This window comes from Gavialis gangeticus, unplaced genomic scaffold, assembly GCF_001723915.1.
Source record: "Gavialis gangeticus isolate Ggan-Ray unplaced genomic scaffold, GavGan_comp1, whole genome shotgun sequence".
NCBI lineage: Eukaryota > Metazoa > Chordata > Crocodylia > Gavialidae > Gavialis > Gavialis gangeticus.
In genome coordinates this window covers 61742708-61764115 of record NW_017729033.1, presented here as the reverse complement: position 1 = coordinate 61764115, position 21408 = coordinate 61742708, and the positions used below count along the sequence as shown (strand labels likewise).

Below are 21408 nucleotides of genomic sequence, written 5' to 3'. Positions count from 1 at the left end.
GAGAGAGAGAGAGAGAGAGAGAATTCCTATTTAAAAGCACCTTTTTCGAGTTATGATTGCAATTGCATATCCAACTAGAGCACTAGTTCTTAACCTTGTTAGACTCAAGGCATCCCTCACTAGACTTAAGGCAACCAATGGAAAATGTCAGCTCTTAGTTTACGTTTGCTTTTTGACTAAATAAAAATAATAGAGTGATTCTTGTGTTACGAAGAACTCAGGAAGACTACAATGGGTCAGAATTTTTTTTAACACTGTGGATTCATATTTGAAATCTTTGGGTTCATCTTGTGAATTGTGTTCACACACTTAACAGTCTAACATTGTGTGGCTATCCATAGCACTCCTGAGTGGATCTCTGCAGCACTCTGGTTGTGAATCACTAGTTTAGAGAGCATGGTTAGCATGTTGCAGTTGTAACTAACTAAATGTTTGCAAGTAAAATGACAAGTGAAAAACAAAAATGTTATAAAGAATAAATTAGAAGGCAGTAGTTCAAAACTGCTTCAGAAATGTGTACTCACCATGCCAAAACCAATTGGGAATCTCTTTAGAAGTGTTAGTACGGCTTTAGAACCCTAATCACTTACCAGTTTGCCTACAAGCCCTTCAGCAGAGCTGTTAGTCATGAAAGGTATAACATTTACAAGTTTTATGTAGCTCTCAAGCTCATTTTTTTTCTATAGCTAGTAGTTTGTCAAGTACAGCTGAACTATAACCCTTTCCATGGTTCACCTTAAGGCCTAGTGAAAGGAGACCATCTGGAATTCTTAGTTTTACTTTTGAAATGCTGAACCAGGGAGCTATTCTGACTGATATCAGCTGAATATTGAGCTTATTGTCCATGGCAGCAACAAAAAAAAGTATGTAATTAGGTAGGCACTACCAAAATTTCTTAATAATGGGCTCCTTCAGGACTGCTGCTCTTGTGATGTACACGTGGTCCAGTGTATTCCGCAATTCCATAATTGTGAAGCGTGGGTTTTGGTTTTTCTTAATCCTTATTTTTAAGTATTAGTAAGAATTGGAAAGAAAACCTGGTGAATTTTAACTAAATGTAAAGCCACCTATGTGTTGATAATATCCTATATCAGCAGGCAGCCTGGGCTGATGGAAAGCCCCCCCCCATGAGGCTTCACGCAGGTCTGGCAATTTGGCAGTGGGAGAACGGTGATACAGCTCCTCTGCTGCCAAACCTCCAGACCCATAGGAAGCCCCAGATCCTGCACACTGGATCTGGCACCCAATCCCAGCGCACAGAGCTGGGCAGAGGTGGTGTCAAGCCTCAGGGCTAGACGCTCTGGTCAAATCCTGGAGTGCAGGGGATGGGAGGGGGTGGTGCTGGGCCCCAAGGCTTGATTCAACCACCAAATGGGCCCTTCCCCACTCGCATGGTCCGTGGGGCTGAGAGGCTGAGCACCGCTGCCTTACTTCATCTTCCAAAGCCCTACAGCCTCCCTCTGAGAGTGTCAGTATAAAATTCCTCAACTTTGTTTTTGAACAAGCAAAAATAATCTTAACTCAATATCAAATGAGACCCTGTCAGGGGTACTAACTCCCTGCAGAATACATGTATATATTATGGTCTGTTTTTACTGGGGAGGTGTCTCCTTCTCCGGTATGAGGACTCCTTGATTCCCCTAAAAGGGTGGAGCTCGTGGGAGGACTTACTTGTCCTCTGTCCTGCTCTAAGCACAGAGGCATCAGATGGGATCTTCAGGAAGGATGCAGCCTCTGAGGCGTAGCTGTCCCTGGCTAATCTAATCCTAGCCACCCACCCAGCATACTTTGACTGGACCCTCCACTGGTGGAAGGGAAGAACAAGGCAGAGATCTGAGGTTGGCAGGAAGTACTGACCAAGCAGGATTGACTTGCACTGTTCAAGAGACAAAAAAGGGGAAATCAAGGAGGGCAATAGCCAGCAGAGGGAAACAGTTGAAGCAGTTTTGCATGGTCCATATTGTCTTCACTGTATATTCAGTCGTGCCTTCCTACATGGGCGCATGGCCTGCTTGCACTGCAGCACTTGCTTCAGGCTTCCCACCTACAAAATGAATTAATAGAAATCTCTGCCTCTTGGAAAGGGTTGGGAGGATAAATTAGAAGTGCAGCACTTTGAAGATGTTACAGTTTTGGGCCAGGGACAGGTTTGATAGGACGGAGTGTCCTGAAAAACCGACACAGTTTGCATGAGTGCCCATGGCTGCCAAGTCTTTCCAGGTCCCATCAGATACTGGTGCCATCACCACCCTCAGCTCTAGCCGTTGTGTTCTTGGACCAAGCTCAGCCCTTGAAGGAACTGGACACAGGTCAAAACAAGCTTGGTGTTCCCTTCCAGGTGCTGCAAAGATTACCCATGAGTGGTCAGTATTGTGCAAAGCATCTGTTGTTGTTGTTGTTGTCGTTACAAGACATTTGCCATAAAGTTATTTAAGATTTGAAAAAGCAGCAAGGTCAGAAATCTAAGCCAACTATTATTTCAACAGGTTGACATTTCTCTTCTGCAACAGGATCTTTAATTGCTATCTGCGTATTATAAGCACTTTCTATAACACTCCAAAAACATCTTTTCTTTTTTCAGGCTGTTGTGTGCTGTTTGCCTGAATTGCTAGCATTTTAGAAGATAAAAAGAAAAGAATACAGTTTCTCTCTCCTTTATCTATTTTTCCTTCTGCATTTAATGAAATATTCTTGTAGATGTCCCCGTACATTTACATTAGCAGTAGGAGATATAGGTTGAAAGTTCAATGAGTTTTCAATGGTAGCAAGTTGTAATTAGCTCTTTAATTATATACATTAAGTATCAAAGCTTAGTAATGTGTTCCATGGATATGCAATTTAATGCATTTGTGGCTCTGTTTTGGCTATGGAATTTTTTTTTCTCTGACAACTCAGACATATCCTTCTTAAAGCAGTCATTTTGTAGCTGCGGCTGTTTCTAATGTGTTAATTCATTTTTTTGCAGAGACTTTGCTTATGTAGCAAGAGACAAAGACACGAGAATTTTGAAATGTCACGTATTTCGATGTGACACACCAGCAAAAGCCATTGCCACAAGTCTGCACGAAATCTGTTCTAAGGCAAGTGAATTTAAATAACCTATTCTTTTACTAACCACTTGAGTAGTCCTGAAGGGTGCTATATAATCAGTCCTCTATTGCCGTCTTTTGTTCTTATTTTTTATCTCTGATGAGAAATGACTCTAAGAATTTTTGGAAGGGGTGTAAGTGGCACCAATAAACTGTGGAAAGATGAATGTTATAGATTCTTGAAACCCATGATATCTCTGGGAATTGGGCCAATGTGTATAGTCTAAAGATTTTTTGCTAATATAAATGGAAGTTGTGGGATGTTAAGTAGAAAAATAATAATAGCAAATTATATCTCAAATGTCAAATACTAGATTAAATTATGTTCATTTGGGAACTAGTACTTGAAAAGAGCTGTTAAAATGGTATCATCTGTTTAAAAGCCCTACTTCTGTCTAAATTTTTTTGCCTACTACATGTACAAGTAATACAGGAATCTCCTGCAGTATTTGTAGCAGTAGTAAGTGCAGATTAGAGACTGGGTTTCCTCTTCCTATATCTGTCATGGATGTAGGGAGCTTGGAGTTCTATGCCTCAAAAAAAATTGTAAGTAAATAAAGGAAAACTAATTTTAGTATCTTAAAAGGATGCCTTATAGTCGCATGCATCTGATATATTGTGGACTTCAGAGATTAGGGTTGTAATAAGAGTAAATTTATACTTGTAGTTGCTACTATACTATATGTTGGAAAAAATGCTGTATTATCGCCGTCTTCTTCAGATTATGGCTGAACGGAAGAATGCTAAAGCTGTGGCTTGCAGCTCATTGCAAGACCGGACAAATGCCACCCTAGATGTTCCTCTGCAAGGTACTGTGTCAGAATTTAATCTCCATGTCATGGCCCCATTTTAGAGAGTGCCTGAATAATATTGTTTTTAACTAAAATGTAGTAGACACAAAGGTTACCAGGATCTTTTAGATACTGTAGCTGACAAAGTCTTTGTTACATTAAAAATATGTTATTGTTTGTGTTCAAAGTAATGCAGTCTTGTTTGGTTATATCCACTTGTTCATTTCCTCTGATTTACTTTGATACAATTTAGCCATGGAAACGCTATGCCAGACTGGTTTACAAGTAAAATGTATTCCAATTAATCATAGGTTTATAGCAGAGGAGTTATAGCAGATTCAAACTTCTTCTGGGTTTCAGCATCAGTTGTAAGGTTCAAAGCCTAAGAGGAGGCCAATCAGCTGCACCCCTTAGTGCATCATAAAAGAAAAGTGGCTTTGTGTATTTTTATTAATGTAAGGTTAATAGCAGAAGGTTTGACAGCATTCCAGATTAGATATACAAACGTCTTCTAGTGAACTTAATACAAAAATGTGTTAAATCCACTAGCTTTCATCAGATATCTCAACCCTCATTTTGTCATGGGTTTTTTTTGGGTGTGGGTTGTTTGTGGGTTTTTTGCATCAGTTGCTGTTCAGACAGAGATACTGGTTTGTCCTGGCGCACAGGTGGGACATTTAGTAGGTATAGCATTAAAAATAGAGTGCCCAGTTGTATGGTATGTGAGACTTGCTCTGTGTGCCTTAGTGACATGTTTATACAAATCTAAGTCGCCTTATATCCTAGTGGTAGAACATGACCCAGTTTTAGTTTACAGAAATTAAGAGTTGTATCACCTCCTCCTCCATTCCCTTAGAAAGTACTTGGTGTATCCCTCCTGTCTAAGCTGGAGGGGGAGCAGATCCATTGTAATCAATACAATACCTTCTGAGTGCAGTTCCCTGGTAAGCTATTTTCTATGGTCAGTGAAATAAAAGTATATTTTACCTGCTGTGAATGTTGATAAACAGAAATTGATTTTTTTCCCATGCAGTAGATTTCCCAACACCAAAGACAGAGCTGGTACAGAAGTTCCATGTGCAGTACTTGGGCATGTTACCTGTAGCTAAGCCTGTGGGTATGTAATACTAGTGCTCTTATCTAACCATAGACATTACTTGCATAGTATCTAAGGGCTTGATTCTGGCTAGCCATAGCCAGATGGGCAGAGAGCAAGGAGCAAAAGCACTCTTTACTTGTATTCCAGCAACATACGACTCACTGCTAGGCCTGCAAAGGGAAAGAGCATGGGGCTAGCCAGTGCATGTGATCTCGCTCAGACCCACACTTACTTAGGCAGGATGCTGAGGGGCTGCTGCTGGGGCAAGGCCCTTTTGTAGCACCTTTCCCCAGGAGAGTAAGGGGAAGGCCTAAAGGGATAGAATGAGACACCTGAATGACCTGCCACCCTCTTAAGTGTCAGGATTCTGGCAGCTATTCTGCTTTTATAGACTGAGAAATAAAATGTGAACTAATAACATGAAAATCTTCTGAAACCCATTCCCTACCACCACCCCCACCAAACGCCCGGTAGTTCAGAAGTCTTTTTTCTACTTCAGCATGGAACTAATACCTATTTTATTCTTTTTATTTATGACTATTATAATCCTGGCTTTTCTTCCCTTTATACTTTAGGAATGGATACACTGAACAATGCTATAGAAAGTCTTATGACTTCCTTGAGCAGGGAAGACTGGATGCCAGTTACCATGAATGTTGCTGATGCCACCGTCACAGTCATCAATGAAACAGTGAGGCAGAAATACTTTGTTTAGAATGAATTAGCATACTAATCTGAATATTGCAATCTCAGCAAACTAGAAAAACCCATCTGTAATAGCATTTCCTAGAGTTTATTCCATTATTTGACATCTTTTCAGTGCTGTATCTCTATGCAGATGAGTGCTTTTTGGTAGACAGAGAGATTAAAGAAGACATTAAAGAAGCTCCTGGTTTAGTGTTTAACACAGTGCATCAAGTATCTTACCTGTCACTTTGTTTTTGGTATAGTTTTATATGCCCTTCAAAATATACCCCTAGAAATAACTGCAAATATTTAGTAGGGAGAAAGCAAAGTATTAGCCAGAGAAAACCTAAGCAGGGTGCAGGGTCCCACCTCCAGACACGGGGAATATGGTGGTGGATTCGGCAGCAAGAGGCTGGGGGGCAGGGTGGGGGGGCTGCTGAGCGGCCAGGCGTGAAGCCAGCAGCAGCGTAGTCGCCGCGGCCCTTCCACCTGGCTCTGCAGGGCCTGGGGCAGTTGCCCCAGTTCACACCCCACCCCTAGGGACAGCCCTGGTATTAGCATTACCTTTTACTAAGAGTTTTAAGCCTAATGTTGTTGGACTTAAACCCCAAACTGTTGTCCTACCCTACCAGGCTGTACTCCTCTCTTACTCTCTGAGCAGTGAGAGCAGTTTCTTTTAACCTGTTTCATGCTGCTGCTGCTCTATAGAGCATTTCCCCAGATATACCAGTAAGAATGAATCTTTAAGAAATACATCTCTCTCCCTGCAGCCCTAAATTACCCTTCTTTCTCAGCACTGATGATTAGGAGAGTAAGTGATAATTAGGGGATAACTAAGGGAATTTTTTTTTTCATGTCTGGACCTGATATATTTTTTTAAGCCACCACAGCCTCTCTTATGGAAGACATATACCTAATATGAGTTGCAACCACTGGAGTCTTGCTTTTCTCATTAGTGTTAACCTAAATTAACCTTCAGGGTTAATTTACCTTAGTATCTACCTTGCATGTTGATGAAGCTGTAGGTATACATCATATTAATTTGGCGTTACTTCTGGCATCTTATTTGGGTATTTATCAATTCAAAATGTATCGGCTACATTGTACTAATGATGAATAATCATTACCCCTTGACCAGAATGAAGAAGAAATCATGGTGGAATGTCGTGTACGATTCCTGTCCTTTATGGGAGTGGGCAAGGATATCCATACATTTGCCTTCATTATGGATACAGGAAACCAGCATTTTGAGTGCCATGTTTTTTGGTGTGAGCCAAATGCAGGCAATGTATCAGAAGCTGTTCAAGCTGCTTGCATGGTAAGTGATTTTTTACAAATGGAGCTGTAGTGGTCACTGACTCTTTCACTCCTTCAAATTGTAATCATTCCAGAGTTGCAGTTCGTTCCTGTGGTAGTTGAAAAGTGATGTATATAATACTTCAAATATAAACATTCTTTGAGATCTTCAAACTTAAGTAAGGGAATAAGGCTCCTATTCTAAGCTTATCTCCCGTCCCTTTATTCTCATTATATGATTCTCTGGCACTGGGCAGTTTGACAGACATTTTACAAGTAATGATAAGCGCTGGGCCTCTCTAGCACCTTGCCAAATTGGAGTAGATATTCAAATTATAGACGTAAATTGACCTATGGGAAGTTTTCATTTAAAAATCAGACTCTGAAATTTGACATGTGCAATTCATCTTTAAAGGCCCTGAGCTCCGTGGCATTATTGAAGGATTTCAGGTAACAAATATACAGATCTTTCAGCATGTTTTTAAAAGAAGAAAAGCAAGAGCATATTTGTATTATAGTATTTTGTACTGTGGAGTCCAGAGCATTTGTATTCCTGTGGTTTGCAACCAGCTTAACTCACAGCAGGTTGCTGAATTAAGGACAAAGCAGTGAGAGAGAGCTGAAGGAGAAGCAATGCCTTTGAAATAAAATCTTCACCAAACAGCTGGAACACTCCAGACATCCTACAGAGCTGTTCACTATAGTTCTGTGTACCTTGGTTACTTTGCAAACCCCTTGTCCTTAGAGGGCAGCGGTGGCAAGATAAGACTGTAAGCCTGCCAAATATCTAGGTTGTGCTGTACTACCATAGGCACAGATACTTGTTCAGTGGTATCTAGAAAAGCAGAATGCACCTAAAAGCTTTGGATGGTCTATGCAGCAGTGCTCAGGAGTCCAAACAACAGGCTAGGCCCTCACTGTACTGGACACTGTGCAGACAGAACAAAGAGATGGTCTCTTCCCAAAACAGCTTCCAGTCAATGTCAAATTGTGCATCAAAGACAAATGCAAAGGTCTGCCCAGAACCATTTATCAGTGATTTTAGTGTTGTTATGAGAGCAGTCATTGAACCTGTACAGTTGTAGAAACTAGCACCACATAAGCTTCTAAAATAGAGGTTCATATGATGCTTTAGGCCGATCTGGAAAACCATTCTGGCTTTGAGAGGCAGAACAGCAAAAGCTCCATTGGTTCTCAAAAGACTTGCTGTGAACGATATCCATATAAGATGAAGACCATATGGGGGGACAGCACATGTCCCAGCCCAGAAGCTGTTGCAGGAGCCCATCGGGGCTTCCCCTGGGTCCTACTGCCCCTGGTTCCTGTCATTTTTGACAGGAACCAAGGACAGATGAATTATTAATTTCCTAAATTTTTTAGGTGCCCCATGGGCTGGATAGAATGGCCTCATGGGCTGGATCTGGCCTGCAAGCTGTATTTTGCCCACCCCTGTTTTAGGGTAAGGCTCTGTGCTCCAGAGCCATTTCTACCCATAGATATGCTGGCCCCTTTCCTCCTGGTTTCTGTAGGGCTCTGTCTGTATACAGATTCAGAAGACCTGACCATATACTATAAAAACAGATTCCATTTCTGATTGATCTGAAGCTATTGAATGTACTAACAACTTCAGAATGCCTTTACTTTGTTGCAGTTACGGTATCAGAAGTGCTTAGTAGCCAGACCTCCTTCGCAGAAAATTCGACCACCACCTCCTCCTGCAGACTCGATGACCAGAAGAGTTACAACTAATGTAAAAAGAGGGGTGTTGTCGCTCATTGACACTTTGAAACAGAAACGCCCTGTCACTGAAATGCCGTAAGAGGATTCTTGTAACACTTAACCCAAAATATAGTAGCTACACTAAGGAAAATGAACTGATGATGCTCAGCCTTCCATTTGAAATTGCTGATGCTTTGTCTTCAGAGAATTTACCCGTATCAAAACAATGTTAGACAAGCATGTTCTCTTGTTCTTGCCACCATCGTGTGATATGAAAAGAAGCATGAATAATTTTTTTCCTGTCAGTGAGTTACATCATGAGCAATGGAAGGTCTATTTCTGATTGTAAATATTATGAACATTACCTAAATTCACACACACAAAGAATATGGCCACATCCCTCCTAGAGAACTAACGCTAAAAACCTTGGAGTGAATGATGCCTCAGTTAATAGTCTCACCATCTTGAGCTGGATTTGTCACAAGCAAACCGTAAATCCTACAGCACTTTTCCCTATTTTCAACACTGGAGTAGGTATTGAGTAGTTACCATTGACTTATAAATACCAAGTTTTATTTTCCAAAGCTGCACCTGTTAGTTTTAAAGTGTCTGTTGGAATCAGTCTAGGAACTATTTAACAACTTGCCCTGAAATGCTTTTGAACCATGCTAACCATATTTCATCTACTGTTTATATATTATGACCTTGGAGAAGAATTGTTTTAATACCAAACTGATGCTTAAGATATTGGAAAAGTTTTAAGCAATACAAATCAGGGTGCATCAGCTTCACCTGTTCATCCTCAGACAGACACATGTACCTGGTAGCTGTTAAATTTATTCTCCAAAGTCCTGCAGCATGCAACAAAAATGTGATTTGCCCCTATCCCAAGTCAGCAGAGCCCATCCAGAATTATGCAGACACGGAAACTATACCATTTTCCTTAGATAAAACTATGACCTTTTTCTCTGAACAAACTTTCAGGTGAAGGCCTTGTGACGTGACTTTTCCCGTTGGAATTTGTTGTTGAGTTGAAACTTACATGGGCACAAAGGAAGAACAATCACATTTTTGCTGCGTAGGCCTGTTTGTGTGCACCTCGTCCTGTGGAGTTTTGTTTTACTTTCATTCATTCCCTTTCTGTAGCAGCTTTCAACAACAGGTTGAAACAGCGATACAGTTGTTCTGACAATGGGGCTTCTTAGTAGTACAACCTAGTTTTGATATTTCTGCTTCAAAAAGGCCAATTATGTTGGTCCACACCACAGCAAGTTCCTTGGCAACAAACCATAAGGTATTTCCCCTCAGATTTGTGCATTTTAAATACACTTAGCTGTGCTGACACTAATTCTGAAGAGAGATTGTTAAGGTTGACAGATCCACAGTTTGACCAATTTGGTCTTTCTTTACATCTATTCACAAAGGGTTTTGTGTTTTAAGTAAATGCTTTCTTGTATTTCTTCCCTTAAAATTACTGTTGGTAGCTATATATGGGCACCCCTCTGATAAACGAATTAGGCTGAATATGAGGTAACTGAATACATTTCAGCTTTGAGCTTGTAGAACTACTATTAAAAACAACGGGAAAAAGCTGTTAAATGAACTGAGCCTATATGAAATGGGGCAACTGAGGGCCAGAATGAGATACCTAAGTGTAGCTTTGGGGGTAGCATTGGAGGAGGTGGCCCTGAAATACTCCTTAGGCCAGCGGTTGTTATTTATGTTCTTTTAGCAGTACCTAGCACAAAGGGACACCGACCTGGCTGAGACCTCTCACAGGATACTACAGGACAAAGATATACATTTAGCCAGCGGTTCCAGTTCAGCAAGGTGTTAAAAGTGCATATGTGATACTAAACACACACATAAAATTCAGGTGTATGCTTAAATCCCTCACCATAGTAGTTGTGTGCCTCATCCTGTTCTGGAGAATCAAGGTTTGAAGCAGCCTCCATATACATTTGCTCCTTCTGTCTCTGGCTTCTGACACTGGTGATACCAGTGAGTCACTAAGAGCAGGGCTCAAACTAACCCTTTTCCCACTTGCTTCCAAACAGCCATTAAATGATAACAGTCCCCAGCCATTACCAGTCTGGTTGATTCTGTAATCACTGGTCTGAAAACAGGAGGCTGTGTATTCATTATCACTCTCCTGAACCAATCACTTGCCATTTTTTAATTATAGGAAATACCCTGACAGTGAGCATTTCAAGTTTCAAATTGAAAGCATGCCAGGGTTGAGATTTACAACAGTCCCACATCAGTGAGGTTTAAATAATATAGCTATTAGCAATGTTCCCCAGATAGCCAAACCAAGACCTATTCTTCCTATAGAGTTGCTTTAAAAATCACATTAGCCACTCCCTGTTGTGGTGCAGTTTTGTCCAGACTGTTCAGTAGCAAAACAAATAAGAGTCATGTATGCAATCCCAAGAAGCAGTGAGGAGATGAAAGAGAAATGTTTGGAGGTGTCATTTGCAGATACTTTGTCTTAAAAATAGCCTGGTATACTTTACCAAAATACTGGCCAAGACCTTGATTCTGCAAAACGCAGGTACCTTAAACATGTGAGTAGTCTCTTTGGCTTCAACAGGATCTTTATGCTCTTCAAGGCTAAGTGTATAACCTAAGTGTTTGGAACAAGGGTTAATTTTTGCAAAGCCAAATATCTTAAAACAATAGGTTAAGACACTTTCTGCCATGGCCAAAAAGTATGTATGGTGCGTGTGAAAGAGCAAATGCTAGTGTTTTACCCAATGTTGTAGTGACACTTCAGTTATCTATGCATTTTTATATCTAGTGATCCTGTAAGCAGACAGCCCTGTTCACTATGTCTCATATGTCTCATGTCATTTTTAATTAACCTGTTAAATATAGCTTAAAATATTTTTATTTTATTTATTCTATTTTTACTGAAATATCCTGCTTTATTATGTTGACTTATCTTTACTAGAAATCGTCTCACAACTTTTCCCATGCTACGTAATCTCTGTGTGCTATAGGTTGCCTAAAAAGGTGGGTTTTGTAATTTGTAGTCAGTTTTATTGAAGTATGTAAAAGAAATAGCAAAAATGTGTAAAGCTGTCTTATTTTTTAAATGCAAATAGTAAGCTGAGGCAGATATCACATCTCATTAAAATGTTCCATTGAGGAAGCAAGATTTATTGGCACTGCAGAAGTCTGTAGTTGGAAGCCTTTCCTTTGAAAGCTATGGCAAGCCTTGGTGCTCTCTTTAGGTCTTATTTAAACTACTTACTGTTTCATTTAAAGAAAAAAAAGATTATGAGACACCTACCAGACAGTTGCACAGGAACAAAATAAATGTATAAAAGGGCACTGATCTCTCTTACAGTGAAGATTTCTTGGGGATAAATGCTGTATGCAGTTACTTCTACCACTTCAAAAAAAACAAAACAAAAATGTAAGCCCTTAAAAGAGGAATGGAAAGCTGTGGAATGGATTGAGCTTGTTGTGTGCCATAGACAAAGATTTTAAAGCCCTTTTCTTTTAATTGTATCAAATGTTCCATAAATCATTGAAGCAGGGATATGAAAGTGTTAGTAAATCACTTGTGGAAAATGGAGCTATTCTTATTTCAACAGCTGATATTGGCTCAAGCGTTAGAGCCCACACCTTAGTACCATTACTCCTTTATGTGGCAGCCTTAGTTATCTTAATACATTGCTAAAACCTGTGCTGTACAGTCAGCAGAAGTAGGTTTGATTTATTTTAATATTTGCAAAAGAGAAAGGAAAACACACCCACTGTTTATCAGAGTTCAGTGTTACATAAAGCAGCTGACTGAATCTGAAAAGGATTTTTTTTTTGTTGCTGTTGACCACTTTTACACATTAAATGTAATCTGTTGTGAGAATAAATTTAGCTGCATAAAATGTCTCGTCTCTCTTGTCACTGGTCCATGATATTTGGAAACTGGTACACTTCTTGGGAAATGCCGTTCAACAGCATTGGACACTTCCTTTGTCCTAAGGAAGGAAAGAGATTCAATGCATTTTGAATTCTTTGGTGGTAACTTAAAAGGATTAAATTAATCTCTTGGGTTAAACAGAGGATGGCAGTAATATTCCTACCACTATACTGCCTTTAAGAAGTCATAGAAGACTTTACCCAGAGGGATGGGAGGATGGTGAGAAGGGAAGAAATTATAATGAATTTTTAGTGAGCTAGTGAACCTTTCACCTACAGCTTGCTGCTGTTATTCACGTTCACAGTAAGGACTTCTGCAGGAAAAAGGTAGTGTCAGGATTCAAACATGCACACCAGGCTTGGAGAAGGAAAGGAATAAGCAGGACAAGCTCAGCTGCTCAGGGCAGGTCTGTTCTTTCCTGGAGCAACAGGATGGTTCTCTCTGCTTTTCCCATCACTGTGACTGCAACAGCCAACTTGGGAAAAGAGGAGGAGCTGACTGGCCCCAAGTCAGGCCTGGAAATGTTGTAAGTACATCAGGAACAGGAATGACACTGAAGGATAAAATGGAAACAGACTTCATTGCTGGGCTAGGGGCTGGGCAGACATAGCAATGAAAGTTCATGTTGCTTAGCTTTGGAGAAGCTGGCCACGCACAGTGGTTTGATATAAGTGCACACACCTGGGAAGGGTACGACTGAGTGACAGTTAAGGTTTTCAAAAATTCCCATCAATTTTTAACCTGCGGGGCTGATGATACTACATATCTGACAGATCAACTGTAAATGTGTCTTTTGTACAGTCCTGAGGAGAGGTCAAGACTTTCACCTTTAGATTTTCAGCACAAAGTATAGCACTAACGTAGGCATTTAATAGTTGTCATTTTATTTTGCATTCACTAGGAATTGGGAAGTTTAGCAAGTTACCAACTGCAATAGAAAAAAATCATTTCTGTTAATATATTTATGAAGTTAAAGTATAATGATAGAAAGTTATCCTCTAAACCTGAACCTATTTTAAAAATACTACATAATACCTCTGAATTGGCTAGCTGAGGTCAATGTTTAGAGAGAAATTCTAAATGAAAATATCCAGCAATTATTTCAAACACAGCAAAGAAGGCTTGAAGTTATTCTTTGCTCCAAGTTCAGAAAAGACCTGTGAACACTGAAAGAGTTAAGATAACCTACTGTCAAGCACATCTCATCTCTTCTAGCTTTAAAAAAAACTTCTAAAAATACTGAAACAGCTAATAATAAATGTTATGTTCCTAAACATTAACAACGTTTTATAGATTGAAAATACAATCTACCAAGCAAGATCCAACAATATATTAATTACAAATTAGAATGACTGAGAACATTAGATTTTAGACAAATCTCAAGAACAGTGTATTTTAACTTGATCTTCACAAAGAACTAGAAATGCTTTTTGGCATTCTTTCCCTAACCCACATGTCATTTGGCTCAAACAATTTAAATCGATCTCCAAGACATGCATAAACCAAAAATTGTTCTGCAAGTCATTATTTAAATGAACAATATTGGTACATAAAAGAAATCACATTTGTTAGATACAACATAAGTGCTTGTCAGGTGCAGTTTTCACCATGAACAAAATGAGTGGTAAGAAAGTGGTTCAATGAGAATGGGGATTTTTCAGGCCTGAGGAGTAAATTTTAAAAGCCATGGCAGCACGATGGCCTCATGTTTGATATTAATTCAGCCTTCATTTTTTAGCATCCGAGTACACGTGCACTTTTAACATGAGGTTTTCTGTTCACTGTTTCTCTGAATGTTCCAGCTGTTGCTTATTAAAGTACATCTGCTAGGAAACAAGGACACATTTTTAAGACTATGTATGTACTTGTGTGTTCCCCAGATGCCTGCATGAAATATCTAAGCTGGGAACATACACCTTCGGCATTCACAGAAATCCACCTCTAATTTTAGAGAAGTAGCCTGGCTTGTTTTGACTTTCATTCCCATTCACCAGTGGCATAAATAATGATGCTGTTATTTTAGCAAACTCAGAAATAACCACTTGAAAGCTGAAGTTTGTAATGAAGCACTTTTTAGAATGCTGTATAAAGCTTGTGAAAATTAAATCGTAAGTTCCACATTCTGGGATAAATGTAAAGAGTTTTGGTGAAAGGCACATTCCAAATTTTGTCACATTTTAAAATGATAATTAGCTATATAAAACTTCTTGAGCTCCCCCCAGTGATTTGCATAATCTCTAGATGTGTTATATGTATTTGACATTAAAAATCTAAAGTTGGATTAAAGCAACTACACAATGTATTGACCCTTTCGCAAAATAGTCCCATGCTATATCCATAATATCCATGAAAAGGGTACAAACTGTAAAGGATCTCTATAGGTAGCTAGTGCATGCTGTAGTTTAAGTGTAGAAGATCACCTACACAGAAGTCTTTAAATAAATATAAGTGATTATATCTACAAACCGGTAACAGGAGACCATCTTCAAAGCCATGGTTGAGGATGTTTAATCACAGCTGAAGGTAATGTTTCTTTCGATTTCATCAGTCTTTTTGACACAGACGGTACAAGCAAGCCATGTGTTGAGCTCTTTATTCCAATCCAGTGATAGTAATAATGGTGAGCTGCAATTCTGGATTTGTTGCCTTGTGGGTTGAAGTATGGCACCATTACTGGAGGCAGAACTATCTCTACAGGTTTTAGTACAACCATTTTATCTTCTGCCCGTGGCTTAATATTTGTCCGTTTCTCAAGCACTTTATTCATAGTTGATGGATTAGGTATGTTCTTCAACATCCTAGGCAGGGAGGAGTTTGAGACAGGTTTGGTCAGTTTCTTCCCTTGAACAGAACTGTTTGTTTGGCTCAGATTGTTTTTCTCAGAATTACTAATTGCTTTTGATACTGAAATTTCAGAATTAGATTTAACAGATACCATCTCTCGGCCCAAGAATTCTGCAATTTTTGTTTGTGCTGAGATATCTTTACGCATGTTTCTTTGCTGCACTACTTTTGATTTCTTCTTCTTTTTCTCTTCTTTCTTTGAGGGTTTTTCTATTTCAATGCCTTCTAATAGTCCTTTGGCTGCAGCACGAGCCAAAATGTCTTTAACAGATACAGACTCAGATGGGTCCTTCTGAAAATTAAAGAGGAGACAGTAGTGAGCTAAGCCACAATATTATTTTAATCCCTTAGTTAGATACCTTATAGCTATTGTCAAGTTCAGCATTATCACCCCACTGTATGTTCTAGATAAAAGAATACAAATATATGTAAAGCAACAAACAGAGGTCATTAATGACCTAACTTCACTACAGAATCAAGCAGGAGAACTCAAGTCATTTGTGAAAAACACTGCTAACAAAGTTCCTGAATAATACAATGGGAATAAAAAACAAGTATTGCCTTGCATTCAAAGTAATGTGTTCATGCTTTTCAAAAACATTTATGGTTTTGTACAGTGATGTTCAGTCTCCAGTCCATGAGCTAGAACCAGCACAGAGCCTCATCTGGCCAGCAGGGCTCCACACAGGTTTGGAAATTTGGCAGCAGGGGAATGGTGGCAATTAACATTGCCACTGCTCCCCCACCACCAAATTTCCAAGCCCCGTAGCCAAATGACATGGCCCTGTGAGCTGGAACAAGCCAGGGCATCAGGCCTGATCTGGCACATGCAGGGCTGGGGTCCCACACTGCATTGTGCCTGTTTGTCAACCTGCTGCTGGAACATGTCTTCAGGCTGACCCCATGCACCAGATCTAACCTATGGACCAATTCTACATCACTCATCCAGCCCACAGCCCAGAAAGGTTGGGTACTAGTGGTCTAGTGCTTGTAGGAAGGAAATGGGATTCTCAACTGTTAGGTTTGCAGCTCCCAACAGATTTGCTGTGCAACAAGTCACTGAAGCGCAACTTAATCCAGCACTGGTGAGGTCACAGCTGGAGAACTATGTCCAATTTTAGGGCCCTGAACTACAGAAAGGATGTAGACAAATTGGAGAGTCCAGTGGAGGGCTACAAAAATGATTAGGGGGCCAGGGCACATGACTTATAACTTGTGTTGCAGGAACTGGTCTTATATAGTCTGGAGAAGACTGAGGGGATTTAATAGCAGCCTTCAACTACCTGAAGAGGGTGTCCAAAGAAGATGGAGCTAGACTGTTCTCAGTGGTAGATGACCAAACAAGGAGCAATGGTCTCAAGTTGCAGCAAGAGAAGTTTAGGTTAGATCTGAGGAAGAACTTTCTCACTAGGAGAGTAGTAAAGCACTGGAAGAGGTCACCCAGAGAGGTGGTGGAGTCTCCATCTTTGGAGGTTAAGACCTGGCAAAACAAAACCTTTGCTGGGACGATCTAGTTGGGGACAGCCCTGCTTTGAACAGGGGGTTGGACTAGATGAACTCCTGAGGTCCCTTCCAACCCTAATTTTCTATGATTCTATGTTTGCCCATGCCCTGTTTGAAAATATCTCCACAGTATTTCAGAATATAGAACAAATGTTTGTAAAGCCTTTGAGATCCTAAGCTGAAATATTAATAAGGGTAATACGACAGTTACTAGCAGAAGTGTACCCAATGTGGAAAGTTCTTCTAAGCCATAAATAAATTACACAATTGCCAAGGCAGATTAGTGAAAAAACAGAAAGTTATCCACATACCAAGGAAGGAAAAGGTTTATTTAGACTTGCTAAGGAAAACTGTCATGTAAGTGAAGAACAGAAATTTTAAACTAGACACCTAACAGGGCATGTTTGTATCATGGCAGCAGCAAACCCTGGCCAAGCTATGCCCAACACAAGCTACCTACCTGCTGCCACACACGGGTTCCAAACCTGGAAATCTGCTAGCAAAGATGCACCAGGGCATCTCTCCATGGCTGTTTTTGAGCCCTCTCTCTCCAGTGCGTTTGAGAGGGGACATTTCTGGAGGCAGCAAGCAGGTAGGCAAGTCATACCAGGGCTATCACAGTGCATGATTTTTCCTGCCAGGGAAATGGTAGAAGTCTTAGCCCTTTTGAAGAAAAAGAAAATCCTGCATTTACAGGAAATTATTTAACAGGGGGTTTTTTTCACTTGGACTTCTCTTGTTCTGCTAGAACCCTTCAACTTTTAATCTTCCCATGAGTCGAGCCTTTCATACAGAGTATTGCTGTAATACATTGGGAGAGGGACTGAATGATCAAATAGAGCTCACATCTGTTAGTTCTAAGATTAATCACCTGAACAGCTTTTCCATAAAAATAAGAGGCCCTCCCTGCCCCCAGCAGAAAAAATACAAGCTTACATTTTCCCCATCTACTTCACCATAGGGACCTTAAAGTGGGTTGTTAGTCACACTCCTGTCAGTCCAGAGGAACACTGAACCGGTATTGACACAACTGTATTACTGGGCCAGTCATTGTTAAACAATTTCAAAGGGTGACACTGCAAACACTACAAGGGTTATGCTTACTATGACAAAGTGATTGGGCATTACAATCCCAGTCCTACGCTAGCACAATCACAATGCAGAACCAGTGGCCAAATTGGATGTTACTTTCAACTTAATGGCAACAGAGAAAGTTCCATGTCCAGCACACTTGAGTAGTTTTACTAGAAGCTGAATTGTGGCTTACCTTGTGCCCATATAAGCTTGTGTTTTGGAAAGAGCCTTATTCTGAAATATGTAATTAAGTGAGACACAAGCATTTCTAGTTTCAAAAATACTCATTAGAAAAGATCTAAGATTTATTAATTTAAGATGAAAGCAGCTTTGAGTAGGAGAAATTAGATCTCTTTTCAACAGGATCCTTCATTTTCTTTCATTTCAAAAGGAAACCATTTAAATTTTAAAGAGAGGACACTATGTGTAAATGGATAGTAAATAATTTGTACTGCAGGCAGCATGCAAAAGATTCCATTTAATCTAGGAAGATTCCAAGCATCTCTGTGTGATCTAAATCTAAATTAATACTTTGTAAAGAAGCATCATTCAAATGATGCCAGGGGCTGTTTTGGCCTGAGTGGCTGGGCAAAATACTCGGATTCTTGTAGGTTGCTTCAGTTAGCAAGAGTTTATGGTGGTCAGGTATCTACAATGCAATTGTATTCTAATCATAACATCAAGCCTCTTTCCTTTGGCATTCTCTAAAAACCTTCTCTCTCTGCCTTTCCTCTGGGTCAAGCTACTGAGCTTGCTCAGGCTGTGTCAAGCTTTGTCTCTTTCTGCGTGCTTGCTCTCAGCCATCAAATGCTCCTTCCCAAAACTATTCCTAGCCAAAAGCCCTCCACTCAGAGCATACACAATTCTGCACAGCTCTGTATTTGTTTCAGGAGGAAATATGCTTAACTATCTCTTACAGACAATTTTAAACAAGCAACATTTAAATCTATCGGTTTCAGCAGTTTAACCCAACCTATAACAGGGCTGCAATCCCTGTGACATGACTCCATTCCACAGTCATGTTAAGAGAAGATTCATCTGTTGGCAAGTCTTTGCAAGTTATGCAGGAGTGCTAGGATCCTTCCTGGGCTCTGTACATGTAGACAAACAGGATGACTGATTGTTTTAACTGACTCTAAGCACTGGCTCCAAACAACATGCTTTAAGCAGTGTGGCTACCGCACCTTGGTGACAGTGGAGAAAGGTCACAGGAAAAGAATGATACTAGCTGCACACCAGACCTATTCTCCCTAGAATACTGCTGTGATAAAAAAAAAGATCAAGCAGTAAAAGACTGCATTGGTCACACGCCCTTCTCTTCAATGCACCAACACCAAATACAAAGGATGTGCTACTAAGCTTCCAAGATGTTTCACTCTCATTTGCCTCTCGATAAACTGTTGCCTTGCGTCCTTGTCTTTAGTCTTGTTTGTCCAGTGAACACTCTGAGACAAAGGGGGCTAAGCTGAAGTCAAGTTACTTATAAATCAATATACAAAATGCTTCATATATTAAAAGATATTCAGAAATAAATATAATCTATGAAATATTTCAATTTAGTATTTTTTTTCAATGCAGACCCGTTCTGCTTCTTTAGGGCTTACCTCTCTTGCTAGGACTGCTAAGAAACAACAATTGGAAATCTCAGATGGCTCCATTTTGAAGAACGAATCAGAAGAGATCTCTGAGTTGCAGCAGAGAGGAAGAACAGGTGGACTAAGCCTAGGGAATATTACAGATCAGACAATTCTAATGGAAAAGTTCACATTATAATCGCAAATAAATAGAGACACTAAATATCAGTTTGAAGTACAATCCCTAGGTTAGAATCTTTTACAGACATGCATTAACATTTAACCATATTATTCTTCATTTAATAAACACAGTTCTGATTCAAAACAAACCGAGTCCACTAGAATTCTACATTTTTCAATAAGGTATACTGACCATTTGCAAACAAAACTATTAACAGAATTAATAAACACTCTTAGATGTCTTTTCTCATGGCTACAATTACATAGGCACCCTGGAAGGGAAGCTAGGGCCTGGATCCTTCTACTCAATGTTTCATAGGTGGTAGGGTCGGAAAGGACTAAGCAGATCACCAAGTCCAACCCCCTGCCAGGTTTCCCACTGCCCTCTAGTCTAGCCAATGAATGAATAATAAAAAGAGCAGTAGTTCCGCTTCACGAGGTGAGGACTATATAATGCCTAACCTGTGGCCGGGTAGTTAGAGCTTTGTCTAGGTTCAAAGCTACATGTGGGTCTCCTTTTTTCCTGAAAGAGTGCTTTAACCAGGGTGGATAAAAATCAATGTTTTTTTGTTGGGTTGTTTTTTTTTAAATGGATTTTTTATTTAAATAGGATTTTTTTTATTTATTCATATTATTTGAGTTTTTAAAAAAACTAAACATATAAAGATAGTTTTAATTTAAGATATGTTAAAGCTCAGAGATATCATGGAATAGGGATTATAACTTCTAATTATATACTATTTGAGAGAATATATTCATGTAATCTTTTTAGAAGTTTTATAAATAGGCCAAAACAGGCCATGGACTAAACGTGAGGGGCCCAATCTTATGGGGTTCCCAGAGGCTCCTCCATAGATTAGTAAAGATTAAAGAAAACTACTCTACCCAATGGGACTTAGGGCTCAATCTAAAAGATCCCATTGAGCATCTCTGTGATGCTTAGTTTCAGTTCTCAAACAGTGGATTCATCTCCAGAGATATAGGCAGACAAGGTTCTTAGGGTAGATGTGATATCTTTTATTAGACCAGGGATTTTCAACCTTTGCCAGAATTGTACCCAGAAGGGGTACACTCCTTAAAAAGGGGGAGGGAGGAACACAGCAGCCGGATCTGGAATGGGGGGGAGGTGGGAGGGTTTGCATGTGTTAGCACAGGGTGGTGGATGGTGGCACATGAGCTCCCTCCATGCCCTCCCCCCACCCACTGTGTTCAGCCAGTGGGCCAGCGCCTGTGCAGCTCACAGAGGGAAGCTGCTGCCCTCACCCCCCTGCTTCTGGGAAGTGGAGGCACAGGGTGGTGGTTGGGGGCACATAACCCCTTTCCAAGTGTACCCGGGCGTACACATACCCCCAGTTGACAACCCCTGCATTAGACCAACTAATTAGTTGCAAAAAATGTTCTTTGTAGGCTTTCGGGCACAAATGCCCTTCTTCAGGCATAGGGATAGTTTGTCATCTCCAGAGATAACAAACTCCTTATTAACAGCAGTCTACGGAGATGAGAGATAACAGACCTGATTACCTACCCATCAGCCCTCTTGTCTCTCTGAAGTTTGTATACACATAGTCAAGCCCTTACCTTTCTCTGAAAGTGCAAAGTTTCATGAAGTTAAATGAATAAAAGG

The 21408-nt window shown here is 40.1% G+C and overlaps 2 protein-coding genes across 15 annotated transcripts in view; one reads left to right on the top strand and one right to left on the bottom strand.

Annotated features, from left to right (window-relative positions):
- Positions 1 to 12081, top strand: part of APBB2 (amyloid beta precursor protein binding family B member 2) — a 364788-nt gene extending 352707 nt beyond the window's left edge. For 9 of the 14 annotated variants that reach the window (XM_019526008.1, XM_019526016.1, XM_019526009.1 and 6 more), the window contains 6 exons: positions 2966 to 3080; positions 3757 to 3898; positions 4914 to 4997; positions 5555 to 5670; positions 6805 to 6984; positions 8614 to 12081. In XM_019526008.1, coding sequence (XP_019381553.1) covers positions 2966 to 3080; positions 3757 to 3898; positions 4914 to 4997; positions 5555 to 5670; positions 6805 to 6984; positions 8614 to 8781 — 805 coding nt within the window. In that variant the 3' untranslated portion in view covers positions 8782 to 12081. The remainder of the gene's footprint in view (positions 1 to 2965; positions 3081 to 3756; positions 3899 to 4913; positions 4998 to 5554; positions 5671 to 6804; positions 6985 to 8613) is intronic. The other 5 variants (XM_019526015.1, XM_019526014.1, XM_019526019.1 and 2 more) reach the window with 1 other exon arrangement.
- Positions 12082 to 12186: 105 nt separating this feature from the next.
- NSUN7 (NOP2/Sun RNA methyltransferase family member 7) overlaps positions 12187 to 21408 on the bottom strand; it is a 64858-nt gene continuing 55636 nt past the window's right edge. Inside the window, exons 11-13 of the mRNA XM_019526023.1 lie at positions 19635 to 19752; positions 15076 to 15745; positions 12187 to 12667 (exon numbers count right to left, since the gene is read on the bottom strand). Coding sequence (XP_019381568.1) covers positions 15095 to 15745; positions 19635 to 19752 — 769 coding nt within the window. The 3' untranslated portion in view covers positions 12187 to 12667; positions 15076 to 15094. The remainder of the gene's footprint in view (positions 12668 to 15075; positions 15746 to 19634; positions 19753 to 21408) is intronic.